At 46.1% G+C, this 11,191-nt stretch overlaps 1 protein-coding gene across 1 annotated transcript; it reads left to right on the top strand.

Annotated features, from left to right (window-relative positions):
• Positions 1-2,994: 2,994 nt before the first annotated feature.
• On the top strand, positions 2,995-3,687 carry BT62DRAFT_923571 (uncharacterized protein; the record flags this gene model as incomplete). Its single annotated transcript, XM_043184529.1, has 2 exons — positions 2,995-3,254; positions 3,492-3,687. The coding sequence occupies 2 exons, from the start codon at positions 2,995-2,997 to the stop codon at positions 3,685-3,687; spliced, it is 456 nt and encodes a 151-aa protein (XP_043034676.1).
• Positions 3,688-11,191: the final 7,504 nt, after the last annotated feature.

The raw sequence follows: 11,191 nt of genomic DNA, 5'->3' as shown, positions 1-11,191 counted from the left end.
TCCAAATCAACTTAGAATATTCCAAAACCCAATGAACTCTGAAACTCAAATACTAAGTCTATCAAGCACTTAGACTTGACTAGCTGCACTCTTGGCTGGCTAGCAGTCCTCAAAACCAAAGAACTTATATTATGATGCTGAAACCCTTATAGTTTGGAACCCAAATTAATCCAAAACCCAAAATACAGCTATTATTCCAATCCAATCCTCTCTAAGTGACAAAGCAACTTAAATAAATCACTAAGTCAAAGCAAAACTCAAAATTCATTGTCTCAGAGACTAGCTACAGTGGGCTAAAAGGCCTGAATATAGGGGTGGGTCACTTGCTTCCTATTTTCCCCCATTCTCTTCTTTTATACATCAACAACAGATATAGAATCTATAAATAAAGCATTCAAAATAGTATTTCTCCTATTTAAAGCAGAATCACCCTATTATTCTGGAATGGTGGCACTCCTGGACTCTCCTAGGCTTGCCCAGACCCATCTGGCCACTGCACAGCTTTATTTTAAGCCTACAGTGTCTGTGGGTACCTAACTCCTTTCTGTCTACCCAGAGTTTTAATTCTCTGAGTTATTCTTAGTAGCTTGATTGATCAGGTCTGGTCAACTGGTCCTATCCACTCTATTCCTCTCAATTCTAAGTCCCTTAGGTCACCTGATACCTAGAAAATTTGGACTTAGGCATTTGAGTCAAAACTCAGAGTGCTAGCTACAGATCATTGGGTCTCTCTTCTTACTGCTCCTGGATGATGCTATCTTTACTCAATACTCCACAACTGGCTATGGTATTATGTCTCTAGCTGTCTTAGAATATACTTGTCTTAGTAGCATGTAGAATTGGCCTCATTTGAGATACTATTTCTAAGTCCAACTTGAACTTAGTATTTTCCAAGATATAGTGCAGAACTTTTCTAAGTTCAAACCTGACTTAGGATTTTTATCCTTAGGCCATGTTAGTTTTACAAAGTCTCTTTTGGACTTAGTATTGGTGACTAGCATGACTATCAGCTTGAAGCTTCAGCCATAGTCCTCTACTGGCTAATGGTCTTCAGTTACTAGCATATTCTAGTGTGTTATACAGAATTTGCAAATCATAGAGCTGGACATGTACCCTGCATATTATCAGCTTCAGGTATGGCTTCTGGTGGGGGCTGAAAGAAGACTCAGGCAGAGAGAGAGATGTCATAGAGAGGGAGGTCAGGTGTGACATTTTGTAAAATCTGCTAAATGTGCTGGAAAGCTTGATAGTGCCTGACTATCTAAGTGGTGACTGATTGTCATTCTTGGCAAAGTTGTATAATTGCCAATAGACCTAGAAGCATGCCTATGATCACTGATAGTAGTTTAAAGAAGTCATCTGTAAGATCAGGAGTTGTAGTTTGTGCAGGTGGTATTTGGTTTTCTTTGCATTTATTGTGTATAAGGAAAGAGAAGCAGAAGCTTTGAGCTAATTGTTAGATCTAAGTCACATGTAATCAAAACACATGATAAACAGATGCTATATTATATTTGTACAGTCATGCCTGAGTCTACTGATATACTTTATTGACTGTTGTGCTTTAAGGTTGTTTGTTACAATTTTTCCTATTTTCTTTTCTTTTTCCTCAGAAATGACCCCTATCTTCACTTAGTCAGAGCACTAAGGCCAGCACTTAGGACTGTGGGAAGGCTTAGTCAGCAACCCAGTCAGTCATGATCTTATTATGCTGCTGTGTGCTATGAAGAGAGAGACAATGCTCCTTTTGTTCTCAAACTGTGGTGCAGCAGTAACAGCACAACAGCAAGACAACAGCTTTTGTGGAGAGCCTGGCAACAGCAGGGGTAACAGCTCAATAACAGACAATATCTTTTGTGAACATTTATTTATAGCCAGATAACAGAACAGTATTTAAGTAGTACAGTTTTCACTGTAGTAGCTGCAGCATTAAGCTAAAGTTTATTCTCCACTATCTTATCTCAAGCTACTTGCAACACCTTGACTACACAACTCTATTGACACATCAGTGAACTCAGTCAGTCTAACCTGAAGTGTAAGGTTCTGAACTGTTTATCATATATTGATAGTCACATGGAATTTGGGCTTAACAATTAGCTTAATGCTTCTAGCTTCTCTTTCTTGATGGCTATCAAAGCACAAGAAACCGAATGCCTTCTATCAGCTCTATCAATTCTGAAGTACCCCCTTTCCCCATTGAATTGCTGACCCTTCTTCTAGGAACCCTCACAACTAAGATAATGAGGGAACATCAAATTCCTGATGTCACCTTTGACCAATTCCTCAATAGTCTCATGATTGAGACCTGAATCAATGAGTTCAGACCTGAACAGGGGTCTGAAAGCATGGGCCAATCAGATCCTCTCTAAAAGAAGGAGGAACCCCTCCTCAGTTCCCTATTCCTTCTGACCTCTGACTCTGACCCCACTAATAAGTTGGTGGAAGAACAGGAGGTTGAGCTTAGCCAGCAGTGAGGAGATGAGCTCAATAAAGAGCATCAACAGTTGGCTGGAATCAGCCAACCAGCAAAGTGGAAACCTCACCCATCAAACTGCCTGCCTCAGAACTGAAAATGGCCTGCAGGCACAGAGCAGGATGAAAATCCCAAAGAAGACCCCTATGCTCCAGATCACTGAGATCTATCTAGAGACAATCAGGATTGAAGTGCTGATACTGGATCAGCAAACACTGGTGGAGGAAGTACAGGAGGCCAGGGGCCCCTGTCAGCCTGAGGATGAAAATAGCCTGAGGACACTAAATAGAATGAAGATTCTAAGGATGACCTCTATGTGATCAACCAATAAGATAACAACACAGAGGATGGAGAAAGTGGTCCAGACAGACCCTTATCCTCTAACAAATCAGGGAGTAATGACTCCCTGTTTGACTGGACCACCAAGGCCTGAAAACCACTAACACCCCAGATCAGCAATCGAACCCTTTGTAGGTTCTTGCATAAGAAGCTTATCACTCTCTTCCTCAATTCAGACTTCTATAATGAATTCTGAAATTATGCCAAGCAAGTGGAAAGCAGAAGGGAGTGGCAGTGCAATACCAAGACTGAGGAGGTATGAGATTTACCCTTCTAGAGAGTCTCATACTGGAAGGACTCTAATGATCCACAAGGCTAATACTGGTCTGAGAGAGGATGGAGAAATCAAAGAGGAGAGAACTGTCCCCTCCACAAATAATCACTGGTCCAGGCTCATAGATGAGGAGGGATTAGAGCAGGAAAACTGGCAGGATAGTCAGAGCCAGTACTTTGGAAGCTAGAGAAACTCTTGACTGATCCTCAGCAGGGAAGGACTACCACTAGCATCAGGGATGTCTCTGGTGCTATCAGAAGAAGACTGGTATCTATCACTATTGACAGAGACCACATTATCCTAGGAAAACAATTTTTCATCTGGCAGCAACACCACTTTATGGCTTTCTCAGGAAAAGCTAAAATATCTGAATCCATAGAGATTCCTGATTTGGTGACCATTTATCAGACAACTACCACCTGATAAAGCTGAAGGCAGTGGAGCCACTCCAGCAGCCTCAAAAGAAGAGGATGACCCTGAGACCATGGCTCAGGGCTGGACTATTCAAGATGGACACATCATGCAAAAGGAACCTCCTCCACTGGAAAGTCCTATTGCTGATGATGAGTCTCTACATTCATTCCCTGGTCTGCCATCAGGATAGGTGGATTCACCAGAGGGAGAACCTCTGAACCTGATGCCCCCTCTTGACCTCAAGGTGCAGATTTTAAATGTTAAGCTGATTCTTGTATGTGACTCACTCCCCTTTAAGAGGGCATCCAACAATATTGATCAATTCCTTATAAACTGCAATCAATACTTTCAAGTATTCACCTCGTACTTCCTACTTGACATGTACAAGGTAATATATGCCTCCACCTATCTGGAGGAGAAGATGAAGACATGGTGGGTCCTTCTCACCCCCTCATTCTGGTCAATCATATGACAACATCACCAGTATCTCTTGTGGCTAGTATTCAAACAAATGATTCATGACAAGTTCATAGATCCAGCCATCCAGGAAGTCCACAAGTGTTACAATTTTTCCTATTTTTCTTCCTTTTTCTTCTCTTTTTCCTCAGAAGTGACCCCTATCTTTGCTTAGTCAGAGTGCTTGGCCAGCGCTTATGACCATGGGAACGCTTAGCTCAGCAGCCCAAGTCGGTCATTCTCCTGTCACACTGCTGTGAGCTGTGAAGAGAGAGACAATGCCCTTTTTGTCCTCAAATTGCAGTGCACGACCATAGCTCCACAGCAAGACAACAGCTTTTTGTGGAGAACCTGGCAATGGTAGGGGAAACAGCTCTACAGCAGACAATATCTTTTGTGAACAGTTATTTATAGTGCAACAGCTAAACAGTATTTAAGTAGCTTAGTTCTCGCTGTAACACCCCAGTCTCGAACTAAAGTTTATCTTCACCAAACTACTCTCAAGCTCTTGCTACTTGAGCCTTGACTCACTGCCACTATTAACTCTTGTGAACTCAGTCGGACATACCCAAAAGTCGAGGTACCAAACTGTTTATCACATGTTGATAGTCACATGAAACTTGGGCTTAACAATTAGTTCGAGACTTTCTCATTCCCTTTCTCAAGCCCAATTGTGCTGAGAAACTGAATGCCCCCTGCCCTTGATCCCTCCAACCCAAACTTTACCCACGAGTTCTTTGAACTCTTGGCATCTATTATAGGAATCTTGATCGGTCTTCTGGTGATCATACAGCTGTGCCATAGACACCAATCAATTGTAGCTTGGACAATCAGGCACTATCATGAATTCCAACACATTCGAACCATTCTCCGCAATGTCACACCAGACCTCCCCCTCCACAACATCCCTACCTCTGCCCGACAGTCTTTCCGACCCGCTGAAGGAACCGACCCAGAAAGTGTCTCTGGGAGCTCAGCTCAAGGGCGTGCTAAGGAAGAAGAAGAGGAGCAGTATCAGCAGCACACATACCCTCCGCGACCCCCAACAGCAGTTGTCCGAAACCCTGACAACCCTTGGGCTGCAGGGTTTCGACGACCCAGACCCAACACCCCCATCCCATCCCCCCAGCACAGTATTGCAGCAACCAGGCCAGCAACCCCTGTCTCTAGCACCGGCCTTGGGCACCGTGCTAGAGACTCTCTGGATGTCCCACAGATGGCTCAAGGAACCAGTGGTTCCAGGGGCCGTGGGTCCTGACATACCCCATCTACATGACACAGCAGCATTAACGGCAGAAACGACGATTACTGGCATGATGACAGCAACGAGCATCACTGGTGGCGAGCTGCTGCCACTGAGGCCGACAGGCTGGAGCACTGCCCAGCTGGCAGTAATACTAGCAGAACAGAAGGCGTACGAACAGTACCAAGCAGAACATGACCAGCCAGCCCTGTTGTCATGGGTCCCTCGAGAGAGAACCTGGTACGATGTGCCCGAGACCTTCCCAAGTATAGGCAGGACCAGGCACATATCGACAATGAGATTATGAGAGAGAACGCCCTCTTTGGGAGATACCTCCGGACATGAGCAGCAGAGGAGTGTAGAAGAGGCAAGGGAGGTAGTAGGACCACAACCATCGTCGGAACCACCATGCCCGGCTCGCCTTTCAGGGAACCTGCCACTCCCACCAGTGAGTCCGACCCCTGGGCTGACTACTAAGAAGAGACCCAGCCCCACCTCGACGACAACCATCCACTATCTTACAGGACCGATACTATTGCAGAGATGGAGGACATCCCAGTCCAGGAAGATGGGATTCCAGCCGAGAGAGGCACCATTGGGGGAGATGACAAGGGTATTGACTCCACCGGCGATCTCAAAAGGTTCCTTGATGGGGCCTTCACAGCCCTTTTCCTCAACCCAAAGTTTTACAGAAACTTTCATCGGTATCGCAGAGCAATGGCGCTGAGAACAACAAGCATCGAGGAGCTGCCAGAGCAGCCTGAATGACAGCCTGCTCCTCACCCTGGACCCAGTGACGCCGGACCCAGCACACAGCCCCAGCCCAACCGAACCAGCAGTCTACGACCTGCCCATCAGTTCCCTCCTCGAGGATGAGGAGGGAACCGACGTGGACGACGAGGCCGAGGAGGCCAACCCCCATCAGAAGGGCAGGGACCTGCTCTCTAGCTGGACAGAGAAATTCAAACCCATGACAGAAGAAGAACTACAACGGGAAGCGCGCAAGGCCAGGGAGGAGGAGTTTACTCGGCTGTACCAAGAGCAGGTAGCTGAGTTGTGGAAAGATGATCTTTGGCTAAGATCGTCCTTAGGACAAAGGTATACCTTTGCGGACTTTATCGAGAAAGACGAGATTTTACAGTATGCAGCCACTGAGCAGGCCATTTTCAATTTTAATCAAAGATATTCACATTATCAGATGGGACCATTGCCACTATACAAGCCAAAGTATGGCAGAAGAATGGCACCAAGAATGTGGACGCTGAGTGTCATGCCAAGCAAAATGGCAGACACGGCACCATCGATCCGAACGGCATCCTCCCAATACTCATTCGCTACATCCGCCATTTGCAGTATGGCATCTCGGCTTGCCAGAAGCTGACCACAGGCAGCCTGGCACCACCCTGAATCATGGAGGCTGCTGCCCTTCCTGCGACCCTTTGCTGGACAGCTGCCCCCGAATGAAGTGGAAGGCAGTGAAGCCCCAGTACCAGAGCTGTCTCTCTCAACTGAGGACGACCCTGAGGCACTCGCCCAGGGCTGGACTATTAGGAATGGGAGGATCATGCGGAAAGAAGCCCCCAAGCCAGGAAGCCCTATCGCTGATGACGGATCTCTCCATTCCTTCCCAGGGCCTCCAAAGGGATGGGTGCAACCACCTCATGGCAGACTCCCGAACCCGATGCCCACTCTCGATGCCGCTGCTCAAATCCTTCAAGTCAAACCAATTCTTTGTGCTGAGCCCCACCTTTTCAGAGGGGCATCCGATGACATTAATCAATTTCTGGTCAACTGCAACTAATATTTCCAAGTATTCGCCCTGTACTTCTTAGCCGACATGTACAAGGTAATGTTCGCCATTACCCATATGGCAGACAAGGCCAAAGTGTGGTGGGTTCTGATTGCCCCCACTTTCTGGTCTACCACCAGGGACCATCATTGATACCCCACATGGCCGGTCTTCAAACAAATGATCAGGGACAAATTCACGGACCCAGCGGTCCAAGAAGTCCACAAGCAGAAGATGAAGGAGTTCAAGATGGCCGGAAAGCCAGCCACAGACTACTTCGACGAACTAGAATGACTCAGCACGCTTGCTAGAGTCCGGGAGGATGTTGCCGACACAGGATGAATGGTCAAATACATGAAAATGGGACTACTATCCCATTACCTCATAACTATTTCGGATATCGGCCAGGACATTCCTGTCAGCTACGATGAATGGAAGAGCCGAATTATCACTATGTACAAGGAATGACAGTAGCAGAAGGCAGAAGCGACTACTTTGGCATATGGCCATCAGAGTCAGAGACAAGGCCCGAAGCCTTTCACCTCCAGTATGACCACATCTGCCAAGCCTGGTGGCTTGGCCCCAACTTCTTATGGAACGAAGCAAACCGGTACGGGCACAACATATACCAGAACGGGTCAGCCGATGGACGTGGATCGTCTCAAGAAGGGGGGGAAGTGTTTCAACTGCAGCCAGAAGGGCCACATGGCACGAAACTGTCCACAGAAGAAGAACAAGCGCACGAGGGAAGAAATTCGGGTGCAGATTACTGAGCTGATGAAGGAAGACGAAGACCTCAGGCACAAAGAGAAACCTGAGGAGGTAAAAGATGGGGCCGAGCAATAGGTGATTCGATTGTCTCAGCCAAGGACAAGAGTAATGGGTCCCCTTCTGCTGGACAGATTAATATTTCTTCCCCTGTAGTATTACCACCTATGCTTAAATTATGTGTGCATTCGAATATACCCGACTCCATTACTCAGAACCCAGAATCACCTCGAGAACCAACTCCAGTAACTCAAGTGCTGACGAAGGGCCGAAGAGGGGCAGAGAGCCCTAAAGGTGCATCTTCATCAGAAGTTCATCAAGCTAAAAGAATAATAAAAAGGACTCAATTGCCTTTGGACCAAACAAGGGTAGAAAACCCCACAACATGGCTTAAGCCATTTGATACCAAATGGACTTGGTGGGCCATTCAAGATGCTAAGAATGAAGAAGCGGTGAAAGCCATACTTAAAAACTGGGTACACAAGACCTGAGCCGAGGAAGTGATCGATGAGATGATTACCAGGATGAAGGCCACGAAAAGGTGTCGAGCCCTGGAATGGTTGGATGAATTACATGGACCATGGAAATTCATTCGACGAACTAAACTTTCAGGGCACGACTTGTTAACCAAAGCCCAGATCAAGATGTTAACGTCCTGATCAACCCATGCAGTTACCACCTTAATCGACAGCAGCTGCACGGGAAGTAGCATCAACCAAGCTTTTGTCAACAAGCACAAATTACCTACCAAAGCAACAGCAGCCCCCATTCCCATCTATAATGCAGATGGGACCAAGAATCAAGCTGGGTCGATTACCGAGTATGTTGAGCTCCAGCTCACCATCGGTGATCATTCGGAAAGAATCGACTTGGCGGTGACAGATCTCAAAACCAAAGAGATCTTCCTCAGACATGATTGGCTGATTAGACACAATCTGCTAATCAATTGGAAAACCAGACGCATCATTTTCACTCAATGTCATTGCCGAAAAACCCCATTCGAACTACCAGATGCAGACCCTGAAGATCGGTGGGATGAAGAGATGAAAGATGGTGAAACAATCCTTGCCATTGACCCCCAAAGAGCCATTAACATTCAGGCTACACACCATGCTAATGACCTAGCAGCAAGGGCAAATGCGGAAAAGGAGGAGAGAACATTTGAGGAGATGGTACCCATGTGAGCCCGCGACTTTCGGGATTTGTTTGAAAAAGAAAGTTTTGATGAACTACCTGATACCAAACCCTGGGACCATGCCATCAAATTAACTCCAAATGCCAATGCCAACCTAGATTGCAAGTGTTATCCACTTAGCAATAATGAACAACAGGAACTGGATAGGTTCTTGGAGGAGAACTTGTCCAGTGGGAGGATCTGGCCATCAAAGTCACCAATGGCATCACCCTTCTTTTTTGTCAAAAAGAAGGATGAGAAACTCTGACCAGTACAAGATTATCGAAAGTTAAACGAGATGACAATAAAGAATCATTACCCACTTCCTTTAATCGCAGAGTTAATGGACAAACTCCGGGGTGCTAAATACTACACAAAACTCAATGTGTGATGGGGATACAACAACGTACGGATCAAGGAAGGCAATGAATGGAAGGCCACTTTTCGAACAAACCATAGTTTGTTCAAACCAACAGTCATGTTCTTTGGCCTAACTAACTCCCCAGCGACATTCCAGTGGATGATGAACAACATTTTCAAAGATCTCATCACAACTGGGAAGGTCACAATCTATTTGGACAACATCCTTATCATGATGAAGACCAAAGAGAAGCACCAGATAATAGTATGACAAGTACTATCATGAATGAGGAAACACCGACTGTTCCTCAAGGCTGAAAAGTGCGAATTCGAGGTACTGGAAACAGAATACCTCGGAGTTATCATCAGTGAAAGAAGCATTCGAATGGATCCTGTCAAAATAGCAGGAGTTACAGAATGGCTGAAACCAACCAAAAAGAAGGAACTACAATCCTTCTTAGGGTTCACAAACTTCTACTGACAGTTCATTCGGGACTATAGCAAGATAGTCCGACCAATGACACAATTGACTGAAAATTCCCCATGGACTTGGGGAATTTCCCAACAGGAGGCATTTGATGACCTCAAACACCGACTAGCAGAAGACGTAATCCTGGCAATACCCAGTCAGGATGGGAAGTTCTGAGTAGAGGCAGACGCAAGTGAAGGTGCAATTGGGGCTGTACTCTCACAGGAACAAGACAACAAATGGCGACCAGTCACCTTTATGTTGAAGGCACTCACAATAACTGAGCGCAATTATGAAATTTATGACAAGGAACTTCTCGCCATAATGCTCGCCCTTGCCGAGTGGCGACATTATCTCATTGGAGCAGTTCATACTTTCGAGATCTGGACAGATCACCAGAACCTTCGATACTTCCGACAACCCCAAAAACTTAATCGCAGGCAAGCTAGATGGGTCACGGAACTATCAGAGTACAAATATACACTCCATCACAAAGCTGGAGCAGCAAACAAGAAGGCCGACTTCCTCAGCTGCAGGGCGGATCACAACCAAGGGGGAGACGACAACAAGAAGGTTGTTTTACTACGACCAGAACACTTCTGGGCCATGATCATGCCCACGGAAGAAGAAATGCATGAATGGATCAAGAGCGCCACCAGAGATCCACACAAGTGGGATCAACAAATCGCCCCATCACTCAACCATGAGCATGGACTGAAGAAAGAAGGGGGATTGATCTGTTATGATGAACGGATCTACATCCCCAGGGATCAAAAACTGCGGGGCGATATCATTGCCATCAGTTATGATCATGTGACCGCCAGACATCCCAGGGTCGCTAAGACCAAGGAACTGGTCTTGAGGGAATATTGGTGGCCGAAAATGGACCATGATATCACCCGATATGTCAAAGCTTATGAGGTTTACCAGCGAGGCAAGACTTCAACACAATCCAGGGCTGCCCCGCTCCATCTGAATGAGGTCCCTTCATCACCATGGACCTATATTTTGGTCAATATGATAACCGGACTTCCTAAAAGTGATGGCTATAATGCCATCATCGTCATAGTCAATCACTTCTCAAAGGCAATCATTCCGATCGCCTGTTCCACAGAATTGACATCAGAGGGATGGGCAAAAATACTACGGGACGAGGTATATGCAAAGTATGGCATGCCTCAAGTGATCATTTCAGACCGGGGACCACAATTTGTATTCAAATTCTTGGACAACTTGTACCGACTGCTCAATATCAAAAGAAATGCCTCTATGGCATATCATCCTCAGACAGACAGCCAAACAGAACAGGCCAACCAGGAGATTGAAAAGTATTTACGACTTTTCATTACCTACCGACAGGACGACTGGACGGAATGGCTAGCACTGGCAGCATTCCAACACAACAACAGAATCCACTCTGCAACGGGCAAAACAC

The sequence above is a fragment of the Guyanagaster necrorhizus genome, assembly GCF_019112545.1.
Source record: "Guyanagaster necrorhizus MCA 3950 unplaced genomic scaffold BT62scaffold_41, whole genome shotgun sequence".
Lineage (NCBI taxonomy): Eukaryota > Fungi > Basidiomycota > Agaricomycetes > Agaricales > Physalacriaceae > Guyanagaster > Guyanagaster necrorhizus.
The sequence above is the reverse complement of the archived record's forward strand: the minus strand, read 5'-3'. Positions and strand labels throughout refer to the sequence as shown.